This window comes from Seriola lalandi, unplaced genomic scaffold (assembly GCF_002814215.2).
Source record: "Seriola lalandi dorsalis isolate HSWRI2012SDOR001 ecotype SW California unplaced genomic scaffold, Sedor1 jcf7180002054570, whole genome shotgun sequence".
Taxonomy (NCBI): domain Eukaryota; kingdom Metazoa; phylum Chordata; class Actinopteri; order Carangiformes; family Carangidae; genus Seriola; species Seriola lalandi.
In genome coordinates this window covers 3,463,638-3,486,095 of record NW_019525123.1, presented here as the reverse complement: position 1 = coordinate 3,486,095, position 22,458 = coordinate 3,463,638, and the positions used below count along the sequence as shown (strand labels likewise).

Genomic DNA, 22,458 nt, shown 5'->3' with positions numbered 1-22,458 from the left:
ATCCAGAGGCAGTGAAGGCACAAATACTGTCATTCTCCCACTGAGAACAATGAATTGTCAGCTATTTGAAGTGCGCCACTACTGTGAATGCAATAGCCTAACCAACTCCTTCTTCTCTTTCTCCTCAGAGCATTTGAGTTTAACAATCATGCTCAACAGAAAATCACATCCAGAGACATAGTCTTATGAATCCTGAAGGTGATATGATGTGAGCTGAGCAGGGACAGCAGAAGCAGTCAGAGGAGATGACCTTGTAAATAAACTAGCTATCATAATCCCTACCTGCAGGCTCCAGAACCAAATGCTGCTGTCACTCACTCTGCTGTATGAGAGATACATATGGTGCGCAGGAGATAATGCAATTCCATGCACACTACTAAACCTGTCATTTCCGTTCTTTTTAATCATCTATGTCGCCGCTGAGCTTGATGCAGAGAAGGTGCATGCACACGTTCATACCGAAACACACACAAACACACACATTGCTGTGGGGAATATCCTATAGCATTCCACTATTGATGAGGTTAGTGGTGAGGATTAATACCTGTCAGGTTAGGGCTTTAGTGCAGTACAGGAGAGGGCAAACGGTCACGAAGAGCGGTGAAAAGATTATCATCCTCATTATGATGCCTTGACACCCTCCCTTCATCTATCCCTACACCTCTCCCCTTCCATCTGTCACCCTGTCTCCAGATCCACCCTGCTCTCTAAAACTCCCCTCGAATTTGATTGATTTCCTGCACAAACATCTCATTTTATGTCTCTCTAGCTCCACTCTGTTACTCTTTACTCTTCCGCTCTATCCCTCTCTTTGTTATTCTAGGTGGCACAATTTTACCAGGCCTTCTACTCATTCTATTTTCTCTCCTCATCGACAGTCATGCTGGAATTTTTCTTCATAGCTGTCTTTAGATTCCTATCCATCACTTCTCACTAACAGCGTCTTTTCTTTGAAATTCACAACTCATCTATTTGTGCTATCTGACACGTGCTTAAATTTAGTGCAGGAAGTGTGAATGTGCACGCCAACGCATTGCAGCCACATTATCCAACCGGCCTTGATTGCAAGGCTGATACTCGAATGACTGATGGGTGATGTTCGCAAACTTCAACTTCAGCAAGCTGCTCGACATCAACAAATGATGAAATGAGGCACTTATAGTAAACACAGGCCTGTTTTTTTGTCTTGTAGAGAGAGTCGCCTTTGCTGATTGCTTTATTGAATTGCTTGTTTGTGTTGTTACACAGTGAGTACGTGAAGGATCTGTAAGTAAGTAAATGAGTGACTGATTGAGTGAACAAGTGAGTGGGTGACTGACTAGATGAGCAAGTGAGTGAGTGATGGACTAGATGAGTGAGAGGGTGCGTGAGTGAGATAAGCAGCTTGATCCCACTTCACAACATCACACTAGGCACCTGTAAATGAGCTTTCCTTTGATCAGTGTTGCGCTCCTCTAGCCTACATCACTGCTCTGCTCCCTGCTGCTCTACCTCTCCCACGGGTGATGAGGGGGCCCAGGGGCACCACATCAGAGGACCTGAGAGTACTCTCTGTATGTGTGTGTGGATGTCTGTGTCTGTAAGGGTGGAGACCTCCGGAGAGCGACACACACTCAGACACGCTCATGCACACTGACATCTGCTTATCCCATAAACAACATTAAAATTACATGGCATATCAAGTGAGGAATGATAAACTTGCTTACAAGCGCGTCTTTCATCAAACTGTGAGAGATTTGAGATCTGCCGTTCACAAACAATCATCATCCTGTCAAAACTTCTTCAAGTCCCATGTGCACTGCTGCCAAGATCAAAACTGATCAAGAAAGCTTCCCAATTTCTGACATCCATACCACAGCATTGCCACATCGCTTGTGGCACTTCAGAAACTGCCTAAAATCTCTCAGAAACTTTTTTATAAGTAGCCTTATCTAAACGCGGGCAAATGCCCAAAACTGACACATTACAGTATCAAGCTCCATCAAACTGACAAAGTACATCTGATATGTCTCACAGTGATCTCCAAATGGTACTGTTGGTTGCTTTGATGATTTGATGCAACACTTTCCTTATGATTCTTGTCCTTATATTCTTGGCAATTACTGAATGTGATAACAAAAAATTTGTGAAACAATCAACTAAATGATATGGAAAGGCACCACAATGCATTTATGTAAAATGTAATCCCTAGATTGGAACAACATTAGTTAAACGTTGTAGGACTAGTCATGGTTTGGATTTGGAAATAAGGAAATAAGGATATTAAATAAGGAAATAAGGTTATTAAACCAAAAAATATCAATCTACAAACTCTGTTGAGGGTCATTTACAATCAACATAGCGTGAAGGATCTATTACAAGTCTAATATCTTGTCATGCCGAGATAGTGAACAGACAATTTAACCTCAAAATTGAAAAGCTGTCCTCAATTTAAATATTGTTTACACTAAAAAATTAGAAACGGCTGTTTAAATGCATTTAAAATCAAATTATAACTGCGATTTTTAATAGTATAGTTCAAATCTATAGAAAACTGCACTGGATGCACATTGAAAAACTGATAAGATTAAGCATCAATTAATCCATTCCTTTTACATTTAACAGCATCAAAATCCTTTTAATGAATGTTTTATATGTTTTTCTGTCTTTAAAATATATATTTTTTTTTAATTCCTTCCCTTAATAGACTACCGAAAAAATCTTTATCTTGGGGCAGCAGGCAACCTTTGGAGGAAATTGCTTTGTCAAATGTCATTAAACATTTTCTATAGGTGCTTTAGTGAAAAGGCACAACCAAAGACAGCAACGACTATCTAACTGTGTGACTGCTGTGCGGTGGAAAGAGCTCAGGTGCCTCATGGGTTTTTGCTAAATTGATAAGAACATCAAAGCTGTGTTCTTTAAAATTCAATCTGATGTGATTTAATTACACGTTTGCCTTCAAAGTTACTTTGTTTACTAACCAACTTCTCTAAATAAGTCATAAGTTTAGGAATTGGATTTTTCATACATTTGTGTGCCTACAGTTTTTTTTTTTCATATTTAGTTTTTTTTCTGTTGTTTCATGGTCTCAACATCAGAACTGTTAAGAACCACTGATCCCAGCCACTTCTTTTTACTCTGTCCTTGATAACACAACTGCATGCTGAACACATTCAGTTTGGTTCAAGTTACTCTTGTTCAGTCAGGCTCTGTTTCTGATTGTTTTACAAGATTTAAAGGAAAAACAAATGTGGGATACAGGTTGGGATGACACTGTCTGATTTAAAAGTTCAAAATCAGCTTTGCATATTTAATACATCACAGCCGAGTAGCACAACTGCCATGCATCAATGCATCTCATAAGCAACACCTCAGGGAGTCTGGGGTTCTTCTTCTTCCCATCAAAAATCTATTTTTTTTCTTTTTAACAATAAGCCTTTTGTGCATGTTTTTGAGTTCTCCGAATTCCTCTTTCACTTTTACGCTGATAACAGGCCTTGGCATATTCATGAAGCAGATGAAAATCAAATCCTTTTTTATACCCTCTAGCTACCAAGCACAAAAATGTCACTGGAATCTTTCTTGGGGACTTTCTTGGTTCACAAACTGCCAGCAAGTTTGTGACCAGCATCTTCAAGAATAATCATTAAAATGCTCCTGGGAATGACAGTTACTGCAAAAATGTTGAAGTGGAACCATTCAGAGAGCAACAAGTACTGTATGTTTCAATACAAATGTAATACATAGTGGGTGTCTTAATTTCTGCCCTTTTACGCTAAAAAAATGTGTTATTTGCTTCTCTTCTTTCACAAAGATGGATTGTGCATCAATAAGAAAATCTTGCCTATGTGCAGTATTTCTAGCATGTCAATGTCCCAGACTATTCAGAGCATTTCCCCTGATTAATAAAGGATTGCAAGAGGCCTCATAGCTATAGGCAGCAGATCAGAGTCAGTGCTGAGGGTAGGTTTAATATGACTAAAATGTCCTCGTTCTGAATACAGGGGTATTTGGCTCAGTGGGCTTGTTCATATTGACCCTGTCACTCCCCCACTAAAAGGAGTGGACCCTTCTTGCCACTGCCTGTGTTCACATTATTTACCAACCAGTTATATAGTGAACTTATACACACTTGGATGAATCTGAATGGATGTGCAAGCTAGTAAGATGTCTGTAGAGATCTTATAATTGCTACAAATGTCTATAATAAAAAAAAAACTTTACAGTTTCGTATATGGCTTAGTTTTGTGGAAAGCTGATGAATTATGAAAATAATGACTGAAATGCATTCATTTGATCATATAAAATTGGGATTATCTGTTAAGTTTAATTAGCCTGGATACTAACACAGGCTGATTTTATTTTCATTATTTTAAGCACAACTTAGAGGTTTCACAGTTTCCTGCCATTTGAGCTTTGTCACATGTTTAGCTGTAGATGCAAGTGTCAGAAATTCAGCTGAAATTTCTCATTAAAATACATGGCTTTTGCCTTAAATTGCAGTGCAAAAAAGCCTGTGTCTCAGGGGTTAATAAAATCATGCAGCATATTCAGACTGTGCTTTAAATTATTTTTGTTTTGAATATAGTAATTGTTCAGGTCATAGAAAGAGCCACAGAAAGTCATCCTTGCAGAAAGGAAAATTATTTTCTGCAAAAAAATGATGTAATCTGTAACTTCATTAAAACACATCTCACAGGAAATGTGGGCAGAGGGCAGGGAGGGGGCAGCGACATGGCAGCAATTATGATTTTGCACAGTGAAGGCTATACAGGCTAGAGAGCACAGCCTGACTAAAAACAACAAAAGAAAACATGCTCAGCCAATGCAGATGGGATCTAAGTGATATAAAGAGGGTTTGTTTGATCTGTGTTGGTGATGTGTGAGATCTCTACCTTTACTCCAGAGGATGTCTAGGTAGTCCTTATCCAGAGGCTGGTTCAGAATGAGCAGACAAATCCTCAGAGTGCCTGGAGTAGGAGACAGGAGGAAAAGGACAAATCTATATAACACCCAAATAGCAAAAACGGTAAAGACATATTATTTGCATGTTCAAAACAATACATTTTAAGTACAGATTGAAGGCGGTTGTTTGTGGCACTGAATGTGCTAAATAAAGAACAAAATTAAAACAAAGCCGTGATAATGAGGTCATTATCATGCTCCACATGGAGACAGGAAAATAAGAGAGGACTACAAACAGAAACAGTTTCAAACGAGTCTCAGTTCCATCACAGTTCAAAACGTTTCCCACTCCATGCAATTAAGCTGCAAGGGATTTGTTTGCAACATCAAAAGATAACAAAACCTAACCAAAGTATGGACATTGTGTGTCCAAATTATGCAATGATTTCCCTCAACTACACTCTCCTCGACCTGGGGTCTTTACTATTCTTTATTATTCATAAAAAGACGGAGGAATCTGTGCACTTAGCTTGTACTCATCTCATTGATGCTCATCTGAATACCTTGACCTTGTTGACACACCATGTGTACCTACATGACAACAGAGGAAAGCTTTTTTCAAAACAGCACAAATGAAAGCAACTTGTCATCCTATGGCTTCTCTCTTTCCTCTCAGTGCACCTCTATGTCAAAGTCTCTGTCCCAGTCATAGATTTATCATTTCATAAATCTATTTCCACCCTCAACCACCAATCCATCTTGCTTTTAGCTTTTCTTTTGCTCTGCTACTAACGCAGATCCCCTGAGAAATAATTTAGAATTGTCATTTCTCTATCTACAGGAGATGAAAAAAAAAATCACAGGACACTCATTGACAAAGTAAAACAGGGCTGCTAGAAAAGCCTTCACAGACCAAAGACTAAAGCACAACCTCTCTTCCCCCAGCCTTCACACTTAGTCATTTTATTGGCTGCTTATTTATCTTTCCTTTTCATGTCTGCCCTTATGAATGATTTTTTTATCCATTTTTGAAGTTGCTGCTTTTCATAGCAAAGCCAAAATGCCATATGCAAGCTTCAGAAACTCTGAGAAACTCTGTAATTACAATGCCCACTTCCTTCCCTCCTAAACCGTCTTCATATATATTCACCCAACTGGATCCCAGTTTCAGGGCAGCATGACAGGTCATATCTAATAAAGCTAGTATCTCTCCCAATACACCTTTCCTGATACATCACGAATATAATAGGAGGCCAGAAAAGCAACAATGAGGAAGAAAGAGGAGAAGAGAATATACTTTAGGTGTAATGAAATTTCATTGCAAAATGTGTATCAGTTTTGTCCTGAAAAAAAAAAAACACCTTTTTTTGTATTGAATCCCCTGTGTGTAAAGAGTACATTTTAACCTGGCTGGGGAAGTGTGGTGAAAAAAAATGTACTTTGGGTTTGTGACTTTGTTGCAGCTGCAGACTTGATGTTGTTAAAAAGTTCACATCACTAGAAGGTCATTTCCAAACGAAAGTCAACCCCAGCCTATTATGGTAAAAGGAAGAGGAAAGAAAGAGAGGATAAAGAGGAGACACAAAGAAGGAGGAAAAGAAAGGACAACACATGGAGAGATAGGTGAGGGGGAGAAAGAGGAGGAGTAGATTTGTCAGTCTTGTCTCTTAATTGGCTGGAGGTGTACAGAGAACAAAAGACAAACTCAACCAGCCGTGACTTTTCAGATAACCCTTCGTCGCATGAAAACTCACCTCCCCACATATACACACGAGGAGAGGGGTGCGGCCTTTCGTGCACTCTGTTCAAAGAAATGTCACCTTGGGATTCTTTTAAAAGTGCCAGACAGCATAAATACCACAAACACACACATACACACACAGGCAAACCCCAAGCACACTAGCAAGCACATAGATATTCATTTCATATTAAAATGGTGAAATTTAAAAAGGCTAACTGTGCACACTAGGGGTTTTAAAATGCAGACATCCAGGGGCTGGTTTTATATTCTCCTCTGAGAGTCTAGATAAGCATTTCCTGCAAGAGATTAAACTAAAGAAGCCATAGAAATACACTCTAAACTTATCTAATAGGGGGAAGTGTTTCACTATTCTGTACAGTTGGGAAAAAGATTTTAGAAGTGTATGATTCAGGGAATCTCAAACATATCTTCTTTGATAGCAAGTGACAGATTTATCAGCACAATTATACCATCAGAAGGATGTGTGTGTGCTCGGATTTGTTCTGTTCTGCAACAATTTGGGGATTATTTGCACACCCTGTGAAATCTTTAGAATAAATCTAGGATTTGTACAGTGAGCAGTGTATAATGCTTAGCTAACACATTTGAGTAAACATTTGTTTGAATAGATGCCTCAAAACTGCTGGTAGCTTCCTATCAGAAGAGAGTGTCTCTTGACTGATGTGGCCTATGTGTTATTGATTTTCAAGCTGTACAAGCATAGGAAATCAACAGCGGTTCTGTGCTCCTGCTCTGCACTACTCTCACATGTGTGAGAATGTCAGACATATACAAACATATGTACACATACAGTAGCACAATTACAGTTGCCTTTGTAGACAAACAAGATTATGATAGTGATTTGTACGGGGGCCCTGAGAGCTCGGCACTTAAACTTAAGAAAACACATGCAAAGACACACACGCACTGCAGATTCAGAAAACATCATCAATTTGACAACACGCTGCAAATTCAGTCCTATAAACACAACGCAAGTGTTTCCAGGGGACATTAAAAAGTGATGAACCTGGCTGGGATTTGCCGTTCAACGCCCAGTTGTGACTTTTGAAGTTAAAAGCACTGGATAACAAGTGCGTCACAGCCGGGTTCATCACTTTTCTCTTTTTAAGTTATTTTTTGCCTTGATTCCGATAAGAGACAGTGACAGAGAGAGAGGACGATATGGCACACATATGGATTACGCCTCCATGTCACACCCCCCACCGCCTACACCTGTGTCCCCTCGAAACACCTCCTCCCTGGGAACACATCCTCTCACAAGTTAACACAAGTATTCGCATGTATTGTGAGTTTTTTTCATATTAGATAATAACCGAACTGTGATTTGAACCACTCTCATGTAGCCAGTCTTTGATAGCCTGGACCCAGGGCACATTGACAAAGAGATCAGTGCAAATGTCAAACAATATATCTTCACAACAGCACAAACAGTAACTGATAAATAGTGAATGGAGGTGTAAGAAACAACTTTTTATCAATGTCAGCAATTTTTTTTGTGAAACGAGATATGTATTATTGATTGAAATAATATTAATTAAAATTTTTAAAAAACAAAAAACAATTAATCATTCAGTTATAGCTTCATCAAATTCATTTGTACCCTTTATTTTTGAGAATACCACATTCATGTCATATCACTTGAGCACCAATTAAAAAAAACAGTTCTTGGCATTGCACCTTGCATTCTTTGGCCTGCATTCTTGTTTGTTAGACCAAATTATAACACTTCTTTGTAAAACAACACCAAATACATCTATGTCACGTCAGTAAACTGTACACCGTACGCTCATTGTATGTTTACGAACCTGCATCATCTGTGAGCGCTTTATGCCAAAGGATCCAAAAAAGATGAGATGATACTGCTGAGCTTTGTGGGGACATAATGTTTGTTTTTCACTCTATTTATATCTTTCGGTGGGTGGACAATATTTCCTGCCAGTGTTTAAAACCCACACCACAATTTATTTGAACAAACAGTGTATCTGTCGCTTCTCAACCATTAGCAGTTCACTTCATTATGACATATAATCTTGTATGGCAATTTTTCACATAAGTCATAAAATAAGCTCTTCATGGAAATACTTTCTGTAGCTGTAATACAAGACAGACATAAGAGACAGAGGTAACTACATGTGCCTGCTGTCTGCTCTACAGGCCAAACTGTTGTATGATCCCCTTGACCTTTTCATCTTGTGTAAAACCTGCCCTTAGGTTCAGATCAGCTTTCCTTCCTCCACACTCATACATACACCACCAGGGAGCTCACATAAACCTTGACCTGAGAGCAGTGGCTAAAGGCAGCTGTAACCAGCTTCCTCCTCAGGTCTGAAGGACAGTCAGTGCTGACAAATCGGGGTTTCTTTTTCAAAAGCATCAACAGATACAGAATGAATATTGCAACAAAAAAGCGCCTAAATGCCTACATATACTTTTAAAAAGAGATCTTCTTTTTGTCGAATGTCAAGTTTCAATCAAACACACCATGCCCTCTTCCAGAAAAGACTCATTATGCACCCAGTCTATCAAGAGAGACACAAGGAAGTGCGACTCAAACATATACACACAGTGTCATAATTTCTTTTTGAGTGTCAATCACACAAAAAAGTGTGACAGTGATGTGAATAGGTATGTGTTCTGATCAGACACACACAGATTGTCTTTGTTTGGGCTCCAGTTGGTGTGTGGGAATCGCCCACACTGATGTGGCTTGTGTGTGAACATACCATGCAGTATGTGTCTGTGTATGGACCTGCGTATCTGATTGCGTGCATGTGTGTTTGAACCAAGGGAATGTGCGTCTGTATGGCAGTACCTGAGGGCAGCAGGCAGTCCAAAGGTATCAACTCTTTATCCATGGCCCAGGATCCACAGGAGTCCATCTTCAATCAGCCAACTCACCTGGAATTGAGAAAAGGAGGACATATACTGTTACTACTCTTCTTGCTTTTATCTTCCTTTTCTATTTCTTTCTTTTGTTCTACACCTGTCAAAGGAAGTCATTTAATTGTTCCTACTTGTCTCTAATCCCACTTTATCACCAGCCTTCATCCAGGCTAATTATTTCCCTTCAAACAAGCAGACTGAACACAAATAGACATTCACACGAGAGGATGATGACACTCAGGTTGCATCACTGGATAACTCAAGATACTGACTCTAGGGCTGAAAGTAAACATCTTTTTTCATTACTGATTAATCTGAAAATAATTTTTCGATTAATGGTTTGGTCGATAAAATTGGTAATGTCATCACATTTCTTGTGATCTGACTCTTAACAGCAACAGATTTCAGCTCACAGGAAAAAAGCAGCCAATGCTCACAGTGGAATAAATGATACATTTAATCTATTGTATATTTAGTTGCCGATTGATTTTCTTTTGATCGGGTAATTGATTAATCATAGCAAAATTGCAAAATTTGTTACAAAAATAATTAAGGTTGAAACAATTAGTTGATTAACTGATCAGTAAGTTAACAACAAACTTATCTACAACTATTTTTGTAAAAGACTAACAGTCTCTGAATGATTTATCAAGTAAAAAAAAAAAAAAAAATTACTGGTTCAAGATGCGAATGTGTAAATTTGGTGCTTTTCTTGGTCAGATATGATCGTAAATACAGCCCGACCGATATTGGGTTTTCGGGGCAGATGCTGATACTGATATTAGGGAGTAAAAACATTCTGATATCGATACATATATCGATATTAAATTTTCTCCCTCCATCAATCTTTCGATAAATAAAATAACTATAAAAATAAATAACTATGAATAAAAAACATAAGAACAAATATGTATATGTATACATAAAATGCTGCCTATATAACTTGACTTGACCTGATCATTTCCACTGCATTATTGCTTCATAATAAAAGTTTTCATATCTGGTTAGCTGGATTTTCTGCCTGCATGAGGCGACCTGATTTTGCGGCTCTTCAAACAGGTGAATAGGGTTGCCACCCGTCCCGTATAATACCAGGTCATCCCGTATATGAAAAAAAATCACAGATTTTTTCTAAAAAGAGGGTTCGTGAGGAGAATCACGAGGACAGGTGAAACAGTGCAGAGTGCAAACATCATAAGTTCTTCTAATGTGGGAAAAAATGGTAATTCATGTTACTGACTAGATATGGTTAATGTGTCAGGACTGAAAGTCCCCCCCACACCCCCATTGTATGGTTTAGTACCACCCCCGCCAAAATTTCAGCCAGGAAAAGCCCTGGTGATAGGGTAATATCAGCCGATAAAATCGGCTGACCAATAAATCGGTCGAGAAAATCGTAAATCATATTTCAGGGGTTGGACTATTTGGACACAAAGAGCATTTTTGAAAGCATCGCTTTGGCTGATAAATGAGATGTTTTGCTATATTTCATTGAGAAAAATAATTAGAAAGAAAGTATAGAAAGAAACATAAATAATAATCATTAGTTGCATCACTAAAAATGATTTATAGTGCACAGAAATCAAACATTTAATCATTCACTGCAATAAGAAGAGTTTTTTTTATTATACACTCAGTTTTATGGATAACTCAGGCGCAGACAAAGTGGACAAAGTGTGAGCCCTGTTTGACATACTTGAAGTAGTAACAAATATTCACATTTCCATAGTCAAAATCAAGGATACAAAGAATATTTTTTTCAATCTAAAAATTAGGTTGAACTGTAAAACTAAATTCTAAATGACAGAAAAGTTGTTATTACAAATGTTGCAAGTAAATTTAACTCATCCAACACTCCTTTGTTTAATAATGCCATAAATTATGTGCATGTACAATGTGCTCCTTTTGTCACTGTGAAACATACAGCACATGAACAAAAGCATAAAACAAACATACTACACCTTGCCAAACACTCCCTTTGTTCACGTTTCAGCTTTACTATCCAGTTTGCAGAGCAAACCATAAGAGAGGGACGTATGTAGAGACTGGTCACGATAAAAATTAACTTCATTTTTATCAGAGTCTTTCTCCCCTCCTACCCACATACACACGTGACAGCACATCCTATTCCTTTTTCAAGTTAAAAACTGAACTGTGTTAATTATTAGTTGTAGTATACTACATTGGACAACTTAATTGGCAAACGAACTGAACTTTAACTCCCATAAAGTGGAATTATAGTGATTATACTGCCCACACCTCTTCTCTGATCATGGAGGCAGGTTCCACAGCACTGACACCTTCTGAAATCACCTTCATAAGTTAACGACCACTGCAGCATCTCGTGGGGGACTCTACCGCTAAAACTAAATAGCGTTGCTAAGCCACTGAATCACTAACTCCTTTAATGGTAGCCGACCCCGTGATACATATTAGGAAACACTATGCTTGGGAACTGGACTTTGGCATCCTTACCGGCTGTTCCTTCAGTTTCACAATAGTTTAACCACTTCAACACAGCAGTGTGCTAATTTGCGGCGAGACAGTGTGCAGCAATGAACCACACTGCTTCACGTTGTTCACCGACAAAACGTTACTATTCTGACAAAACAGCATTATATGGCGGCGCTATGTTTCACTATTTAAAATCCGACTTCACATTTTACGGTTGTCATTGCTATACCTTGTAAATATTAAATAAAAACTCACAAAATGAATCGACTTCCGCAATAGACGCTGTAAGCAGTCGAAGAGAGTGCAGGGAGATATCGAGAGGCTCTAGCAGGTTCGAAGAGAGCCGGGAATTAGTCATGGGGACATCTAGAGGCTAAAAGTGGAAATAACTTTTTCTTTGTACATAGCTTTTATGCAGTGATTCTCAAAGGCAGTCCCAGAAGTTTTTGAGAAGGTTCTAAGGTTCTCCAGCAAATTGAGGAATACTCTATGTCTCATTCACTGGAAATTATCCCAATGAAGGAAGGACTATTCCATTCACTGTTTCCACTATTCACTGTAACTATCATTATCTGTCCCATTACAACAAGAGACAGCCAGTTTGGTATCAAATAAACAAAACTGCAACTGAACTCTTCCAATTTCAGGCATAAAATTAATCTTGTTAAACAGGTCCTGCTGGCTTAATATATATATATATATATGAACTCTAAAATCTTTAAAATGTCAATCTTTAAAACAGATTTGCATTAACACCCATACACGGTGGGACTTTTATTGAAGGAGACTATTTTTATTCTAATTTGGTTTAGTGACGCATTAAAAGAAGAGTAAGTGATCTAATAAATTTTTTTGTCGATTCAGTGAATATCTCCTCATGGTCCACTAGCTGTCCATTCTGTGTATGTGCTGAAAAAAATATGTGGTGTTCCTACACTGTAAATGAAATATAAACAAAGTGTCTCAGACTGACAATTCCAGCCAGTCAGCAACAGAGGATGTTCATGCTTGTGCACAGGACAAAGGAAAAAAGACATGGAGGGGAGATGGGCGAAAAGCAGCAGAGAGAGCATGAAACGGTATTTGCACATGCTAATGAATAGTGTCAATTTAAGGAGTAGCAGAGGAAGGAGAAGGAGTGCTCTATGTTTCTGTTGCTGCCAGACCACGTGGAGTATTGAATGGGATTGAATGAGACTGCAGATGACAGACCGACAGCAATGTTAAGGCGAGTGCATGCAGGAATGCACTGCCAACAGAAGCCAGGTGTTAGCGAGTTTTTTGTCCAAAGTAAGAGGTTATGGTTTAAAGGAGGCTTAGTCAGTCCCCCTCAGTTGTATTTTTTGCACCTAATGTTGAAGATAAGGGAATGTTGACATGCACTTATCCATATTTGATAATAATAATAATAACTAGAAAATTCCAGGGAAATTTTGAGTACCACGGGGGCTACTGCCAAGATAGGGTTTGGGTTAGGGTAAAAAATCTTCTCTGTGTCACTGTAGCGATGACATCACGCAGCCCTTGGCTGTCAGAGGTCAGGTCAGGAGCTGCCGTTGCCATGGCAATGTGAAAATCTGCCCAGAATTTGGGCAGATTTGAATACTTTTGTCCTAGTTTTCTTTATAATTTTTTGAAATTTTATTTTTTAATATTTCCTTTATTACTTAATATAAGCCTGTTTGGGCTTTCTGCCTCTCCCTGCACTGATCTTTTTTTTTGGTCATTTCTTTGTATTTTTATTTTTTATTAAGTGCTAAATAAATAAATTTAAAAAAAATTACACAGTGGAGTATTTTAAATAATTTTGAACATATTCTGGTGTATAATATTTAGAAGTGAATAAGAAGAGTAAGAAAAAAAGGATGGAGCCATGAGGGTCCGAAGAGGGAGTAACACTTTAAATCTTAAACTGCACAAAAACTACTAATGCAATGAAATCAGTGTTACTGCTAATCTTTGACATGTCCAAGACTCTGATATAAAACAATGTCACATCCCTCCATCATGTATTATGTGGGAAATATCTCATATTCTGTGTTGTTTTTTTAATAAAACAAGAGGCAACATGTCTTCAAACTGGCATTTAAAGGCTTAAAATCCTGAAAACTAATAAACATTTGGTAGGTTTGAGCAGAACTGAGGTGGTTTAAGAGATGTATGCAAAAAAAAGCAGAAAAAAATATTGATATATGATGATTTTATAGCATTTTCTTTGTGTGTCCTTTTTTGGACGCGAGGAACCCCAGAGGGTACAAAATGTGTTACCAGTGTATAATAGACCTGTAACAGTAACTGTACATTAGATTTTAAAAATATGTCAAAAAAGACACTTTCTTGCAGAAATCCATACCTTCAGCTGTAACAGCCAAAATGATCAGCAAATCAAAAAAGAAAAGTGAAGAAAATGTCCAAAAAAGGACAGAGGGACCCCTGAGGGTTAATAAATCCCATGAACGGCTATTTAAATTACCACTAATATGTTTTTTTCGGTGCTAAATTCGGTGCTAAATTTAACATTACATTACATTACGTCTGAAAAATCCTCTTCCCCATTTTAGCTCCATTGTGACAAATGTATTGGTTTATAGTTTATTTTAAAAATATACTATAATGATTTTTTAAAAATATTGTGTACCATACAGAGAGGAGATGGTATGTCAGTATATGAGTGAGCCAAATTCTTTGTTTTTTTTTTTTTTTTGCAGTTTTCATTGGACTGCACAGACTAATTAAATCTTTCAGACTATAAGGTTGCACTAGATTTTCTTGTATGTTCAACTTACTCTGTAATGGGCAGAGGAAAAACCAACATGAATACTACATGAATATTTGGAAGTATAATCCCTCCAGTGCACCTTCTTCTTTGTAAGGTTGCTGTCTTTTTGCTATCATATGAATTGATTGACTACTACTATGGGAAAATTAAATAAACATTTGGGGATTCAATTCATTTAAAGGTACTAGTACTGACACTAGTTAATTCTATACCCCTACATTAACAAAAAATAATATATCATCTGCATAAGGGGAAAGAAATGGGCAACAAATAGGCTATTCCAACCTCAACAACCATATAGGTTGTTTTTTCCAGCCCCTCTGATACGACACAAGCAGATGGATTAGCATAGAACACTTTTAATTTGAGCATAAATCGTTTACTACTCAAGCCCATGGAATCCTTACAGGCACCGGCGGCAATGGAAAGTTTGTCCATTGTTTGGCATTCTTGTTAGGCAACTTTCCTAATTTGGATAAAGTGTGCCAGATTTCATGCTAAGATTTTGTCAGATTTCAAGTATGTGTTAAAAGTTTTAAATGAAAAAAGGACAGCGTGTGGAGCCCAGCCAAAGTGGGTATTTTGTAAGCTGATTCCACAATTTTAAAACATAAGATATTTAAATTTCACTACTTTTAGTTAAATCTAACTTTTTTAGATATTGAGTGTTTGTGTCCTCTGTATTTCTCAATGCTGAGACCAGCCTTGATACGTCTGAATAACTTCTGGAAATTTCTAGGCTCCAGGTGATAGCGAATATAAATGATCAAACATTAACTAAAACTGACACTATCACTTAAATGGAGTGATTATTTTTACATTTATATATTTATATTTAATGAATATATCCAACGACTATGACTACTGCTAAGCAACCATACACTGGAGCAATAATTCAATTAATTATCTAATTGGTTAATCAATTTAAAGATAAATTCATATATGTAGGATATGAATGAAAATGTGTCAACAGCAAAGACAACAAATACAACAGATAATGAGATCAATGGTATTTAATAGTCCACAATCAAAACATTTGTGACACACATACACACCCTTACATTCACTTCACTTTCACATACACATGTACAAACAGCACCCACCTAGACACACACACAAAATCCCAGACACATCAGAACAAAAAAATCATTCATTCTGCACAAACATACACAAGCAAAACACACACTGGTAAACAAACACACACAGACACTCACACACACAAGCTGTGGACTGATGCTGTATGCTTCAGATACTTTCAGACAGCAGTAGAAGCAGTGTAATGTGAGAAACCAAATCTCTCTCAAGGTGAATCCACTCTGGAGGCTCGTTAAAACAAACGTTCTCTCATCAGTCAGCACTTGCTGTCTTCCAGACAGGCTGCACATGGGAAGAAATCATATACACAATCAACACACAGTTTTGCAGAGATATGCATAGGTTACACACATGTGCACACACATGCTATGCCCAGATTCATGGGAAGTCATTCATTCTGCAGGCATGCATTATAAATACATCTATGAATAAATTCCAGGCTGAGTGCATTCTTCATTGGCAGGGATTTTTTTACAAGGCCACACCACCTGAATGTTTGATCAGATCTCTCTCTCTCTCTTTCTCACTGCGTCTACCTAATGACCTCATCCTTTCTTGTCCATCAATCTTTCTAATATTTACTTTTTTCCTATATCCCTCTTCTCACACCTTTCTCTCTTTATTACAACATTCATCTTATCTTTCTGTCAGTCTCACATCATGTGCAGTATGGCTCCATGTCTCTTCCCCTCACCTCACATATATGTTATATATTATATATTTATAATTTTTCTTTTGGTACACTATTCACAGGGAAGATCAGTACTGACCAAGAAAAAGTGGGTCTGTGGGGAAAGTGAGAGACAAGATAAAGATTACAATGCAGCCACTTTTTTTGTGGCGGGAAGGAGGCCTGCCACAAGACCTAACATCAAATAGAAAATGTGCACTATTTAACCATTTAAACATCATTGACCAGCCAGTGGATCAGTCTGCACATACTCAGATATTTATATTAAATTCAATTGGGGATCCCAAAGTTACCAATTATACCGACCACACCAGGCTGAATTTTGGAAAAGGTGTATAAATTGATAAATACATTGAACATCTATAATATTTTCATTTGATGGAATGGTACAGCCATAAAAAAATAAAAATAAAAAAATTGATTGTTTTGTTTGAATATTTCACACAGCGTAAACATCATGAAGCTTCGATGAAGAGCTGAAACAAGCTGATACAGAATATATATGTGATACTGTCAGTTGGTGATTTTTCATACATAAAGTTACTTTAAGGAACAGTTCAACATTTTGGTAAAGAGGCTCATTTGCTTTCTAGTTGAGAGTTAAATGAAAATATTGATACCAGTCTCAGACTACATTCAGGAATAAAACTGCTAGCCAAGCTCTGTCCAAATGTAACAGAGCTACCTAAAGCTATCTAATTAACAAATATCTGTGTTAAAACTAGTGTAAACAAAAAGTTGTATAACATGGCTGGGCACCATGACTTCCCGGAGTCAACCTTTAAACTATCATATTCTAACGCACAAGTGCACGCTCGGCCCTGTCTGACTCAAATAGCTGGTCTGTGGAGTATTGCTGTGTGTGCCTTAGTTGTTGTGTGTAGGAATACAGTAGTTAAATGGTTCACCAACTGTAGTTCCAAAGGAAAGGGCTGTTTGTTGATGGCCCTGTTCAGCTGAACATCGCTCAAGCTTCTGTGCTGGTGCTCCCGGCCACTTGGAGCATGCTGATCTGAATCTCCTGCAGGTAATACACTGACTATAGATAAGTACCTCATACAACCCCAAGTCAAATAAGCCGAACTTCAACTTTAAGGCGCAAAAATAATTTTGGCCACATATTATCATGGATTAGTTGAAATGTAGCTATTTGTGTTTTCCGTATGTTTCCATGAGGCCCAACTTGTGTCACCATGTCCTTCAACCAAAATAAAGAGACAGTGGCTCACAGTTAATCCTCAGCATGGAAATTCTTACAGCTGGCAGGTGGTAGAACCACAGAAAAATATCTCTGCCAGGTATTCATTTTCTTTCTTTCTTTCTCTTTCTTTCTTTCTTTCTTTCTTTCTTTCTTTCTTTCTTTCTTTCTTTCTTCCTTTCGTTATTTCTTTCTATGGTGGAATTTAATAATAGAAGTGTATCAAAATCTCTTGCCCTTTGCTCTTTAATTATCTCTTTACAGAAGATTGTGGTTGGTCTCTAGGTTTTGGCTATGTATTTTGTGCAGCTAATTGCCTTCATTATTTGGCACATCAGAATCAGAGGAGCTGTTGCCAGTTTCTCACATGCTAGAAACAATGAGGTAATGTTAGGTCAGACCAGTGGCACTAGTGTTAGTTGCTAAAGCAGAGACAAAAGCAGAGCCAACCACGCACGGTCATTCCTTCCTAAATTACCACCTGCTTACACACATTATAGTGAGGGACTATGGCTGTGGACATTTTTATTTTATTTTCTCTTCAAGGTCATATCATGGTGAAGTGAATGTGTTTGCGTTGAGTTCAATTTAATATCCCCTATCAGCGGATACATGGGTCACATTATTACCCTGCTCACCCCTGGCAGAATACACCTGTTATTATGACAGATAATAAAACAAAAAAAGAGAGACACTAACTGACATGCAAATTCAGACTCTCTCGCCCTCTTATAAACTCTCTCTACCTTTAATACTCCCTATCACCACCCTAACTCTTTTCTGTCATTTCTCTTTCACCTGTTCCTTTTTCCCCACTAATGCGATTTCTCTTTGTCTCTCCTTTATTCCTTTTTATCTGTCTTAGCCTCACATCCCAGCTGTCTTTTTCCTCTCTTGGCTCCCGTTTGCTTTCAGCTTTACTTCACCTCATTGTGCCTGTCAACATTTTTCCATCATGCTCTCATGTTTCATGTTTTGTATTCGTGAAGCATTTTATTTCACTTATAATGATTTTATTTTAAGTTTGATAAAGGGGGGAAAGAAGCTAAAACAAGACAGTTCAGGCTACTAATGGGATCTTACAGCTCTGCTCAGTTTGGGGTCAACTCCTCACACTGACCAAAGATGAGGAAGTTGCAGAGGGTATGTGCAGCTGAATTAGGGCTAAGTAGGCCATTTTTCTTTTTTATCTGCCAATGATGATGACCCATTTTAGATAGCAATGAAGAAGACAAGAGCAATGAAGGACAGCCTCTTTTTCACTTGTTTGTCTCCTGCCATGGTCAACTAGGATAAAAACAACACAGTGCAATGTACCGCTTGGAGAGGGATTGCTCTTTCACAGTTAACAAATGGCCCTCAGTGGAAAGAGACAGGGCTTAAATTACTCTAGGTATACCTGTGCTCTCTGCGATGGCCCACCAAGAACAAGGAGGGCATATTACAGGTGATTGGACCCAGGATGTTGAAGAGGAGATGGCTGCACTTTAAACTCAATACACAGGCAGGTTGGTGATTATTGACAACTTGGCAGGTCTTTCCCTGTGGCATTACCATGCTGTTCTTAATCCCCCCAGAGGCTTCCTGTCATATATCCAGGGGAAACTGGTGGATTTCCTTTTGGTCATAATATCATTGCTTAAGGGTTGGTATCCTTCACCTGTCTGTCCAGAAGCTGGGATAAACACTGACCTTGAGTGTGGGGTGGCACCATTTCAACAGCTAAAATAAACTCATATCTGTTAAGAAGGCAAATGGATGTGCTCTTAGGGAGGACTGTGGCTGGCAGCTTAGTTCTGGACAGTAATTTTTGCCTAGATGAAGCCAAGCATGAGTGCTATGGGTTATTAATCACAGGGCCTGGGACCTGCTGAAGTATACATTAGCCAATGTTATAATATAGGGTTTAAAGTGTATGGATGTGGGTGTGGTAGAAGTCTGTCATGTGAAAAATGAATATTTCCACTAGTGTGTAGTACAACCCTTAGGCAGATTTCTGTGAAGGCTGGTATCACAAAGTTGGAGCACACCCTCTGTCACCTAGGGGCAAAGATAGAAAAGCTGGACTGGACTGACCTCCCAGAAACTGCTGGAGGGGTTCATGGGGGAGCTTCTGTGGGCCTTGCCAGGTGCTGTGAGGGATGATGCAGATGGTGCCTGGTGATGCCACGGGGGAGGAGATTTCTGAGCTCCCTGTGGTGCAGATAACAGCAGAAACTGGGGTTTGGCAGGGGGAATGGAGGCAAACTTTCAGTGCTGTGTGCAAGGGTTATTTTAGACAGATATAGACAGAGGACTTGTACACAGTATGTGTTTAGGTCAGGAAGACAGACAGAAAACACTTTGATGTTGACAAGATGTTGATATGACACCCTGTAAGAACATTGAATAGCTGCCAAAATAAGAACTGAATATTGTGAAAGAGCAGTTTTGGATGTTATCACCAAAATATCTTGTGCTATTTGAATATTTTTTTCTTTCTATGACTGAAAAGTAAATATTTTAACCCATTTGACAAACCTTGACCACTTTGATGAGACTTCCAGTGGCAGGAGGGCCAGCACTCCTTTAGAGGTCTAGAAAACCTGAAGATGACTGTAATTTTAGAAAATAAGCTTTGCATAGATTCATTCTAAGTCATTCAATCAGTATTTCTTCCAAAAGTCATTAATACTTCTCTCAGTCAGTGTTTAGCACCAGCATAATTCTGTACAACTACAGCAAATTTAGATAAATTGGTAACGTTCAGTTCAAAACCTGTGGATGGAAATATGCTGCATTTTGACAGAAAAATGAAAGTATAGGCTTGAAAAAATACAGACTATTGTAATTGTTGAAATTTGAACATTTATAGGGAAAATAGAGATGTCCCTGTCACTGAAGAAATTTTTCCACTGCTGTTATGGCTGTATATGTACTGCTGAAACACCTGGTTGTCATTTCAGCTAACGACCTACCCAGGTGTTCTTTGTTATTGATTGTGATGTATTTTGAGTAATTGAGTATTTTCTTTTCTGAACTACAGCATATTGCACTTTGAGGATGAATGCCAAAACACAGTTGTTGCTCTTTTGATTTGTTTCTTCATCATATATCGGTTTACATTACACAGTAAAAATAATAGTTTTCTTGGTTTCAGACACAGACAGTCATGACATCTATTGTGAGTGGCAAATGAACAGATCAACAATTTCTTTAGCTGCTTGGCTTGAAATATTTGTGGATGCAAGAATAAAGGATATATAAGCACATAAGTGACAAAGTAGTCTTATGGGAGAGAGCATATGCTATAGTTACAGCAGCATGAGTCACTTTGAAATATGTGTGTATATGTTTTGATGGTTGGATTGGATTTTGCATCAAAAGTTAACTGACATACTCAGGTGCATTGTGGGAAAAGTTTTGGAAAAAGGGGATATGGTTTTGAGAGAAGTGTGAAAACAAGTGTAATTGCCTGCAGGCTAAATGCCTTTTATTGTAACTGGCTAAGTGCTCAGTGTGATAGGCCAGGAGGAAACTTTGGGTTGTCAGGTTCTTTATGTAAAAAGTGTTTTATCGAATTTTCTGTTTCAGGGCAAAGTTTGCCTCTTGGGTGATGCACAAGATAAGGATGAGTGGTTAGGTCAATGCTTAAAGAGAAAAACATTTTTTTTCTCTTGAAATGATATTGTCATGGGGGCAATATATTTATGGGGCCTGTGAAATGCAATATACTGTATATACTGGGAAGAAGAACTTTCATTGTCAGTGATGCTTGTGTGCTTCTGCTAACAATGTGGATATATCATATATACCTTGGTGTATGTGTATATGACTGTTAATAACCTGTTATAGAGTTTAATCCTTTAACTATCTTGTTACAGTATATTTCATAAAAAGTCTTTTTAAATTCTCTATGTATGCCCCATCCCATCTCACTCTCTCACACTCGCTGACTATCTCACATTCACTGAAGCTCTCTCTCTCTCTCTCCCTTCCAACTTCATTTTTTCCTGAAAACACCATTGATCTTTCACTCTCTTGCCTGCGCAGTCTCTTGGGCTCTGTGTTCTCTAAACACAGAGACCAAAAGAAACTCTGACAACGAATCAATCAGTTTAATGAATGAAGTGTCATCTAAGTGTTCACGCCTTTCCTCTGAAATAGTATTTGCAGAACCTGTCCCACTCTAACACTGTGTCTCTTTTCTTTTTCCACTCTGATTTGCATCCTCTCTTATGAATCCTGCCAATCTAAAATTACCTTAATCAAATTCAGTTCTCTTCTCATTTTTGAATAAATTTTTAAATACAACTAATACTCACTGTGTATCCCTGAGGTCTCTTCCTCTCTCTCGGCCCATAAAAAAGAGTTCTCCCCCCTCCTTTTTCTTGCCTGGTGTTAATTGAAATATTGGATGGATTCTTAATAACTACATTTTTTTAGACACTAAGAAATTCCCAGCCCTAATTAACTGAAAGCACACCTTCAAGGTTCAGTAATTACATGTGTGAGAGAATGTTGTTTCTTTCATCTGGAGTCCAAAAGTCTGAAGAATTGCATCGACTAAGTTCGAAGAGAATCACTTCAGTCAAATGATTTTAAAATTCAACTGATCATAGTGACATTTTTATTGTTTTGAAAATTACTATCACACCATGATGACTGTGCAATTCACCTGTTTTAGTTTGCATATTTTGCCTGGGATTAAAGTTGCTAGGATGTTTTAA

The 22,458-nt window shown here is 38.0% G+C and overlaps 1 protein-coding gene across 4 annotated transcripts in view; it reads right to left on the bottom strand.

The window, feature by feature from the left end:
* Window positions 1-12,295, bottom strand: part of tpk1 (thiamin pyrophosphokinase 1) — a 70,686-nt gene extending 58,391 nt beyond the window's left edge. The window contains exons 1-3 of one of the 4 annotated variants that reach the window (XM_023416947.2): window positions 12,242-12,295; window positions 9,462-9,547; window positions 4,878-4,952 (exon numbers count right to left, since the gene is read on the bottom strand). In XM_023416947.2, the coding sequence (XP_023272715.1) occupies window positions 4,878-4,952; window positions 9,462-9,528 (142 nt within the window). In that variant the 5' untranslated portion in view covers window positions 9,529-9,547; window positions 12,242-12,295. Of the gene's footprint in view, window positions 1-4,877; window positions 4,953-9,461; window positions 9,548-11,493; window positions 11,619-11,791; window positions 11,938-12,007; window positions 12,217-12,241 lie in introns of those variants that run through there. The other 3 variants (XM_023416948.2, XM_087176823.1, XM_023416949.2) reach the window with 3 other exon arrangements.
* Window positions 12,296-22,458: the final 10,163 nt, after the last annotated feature.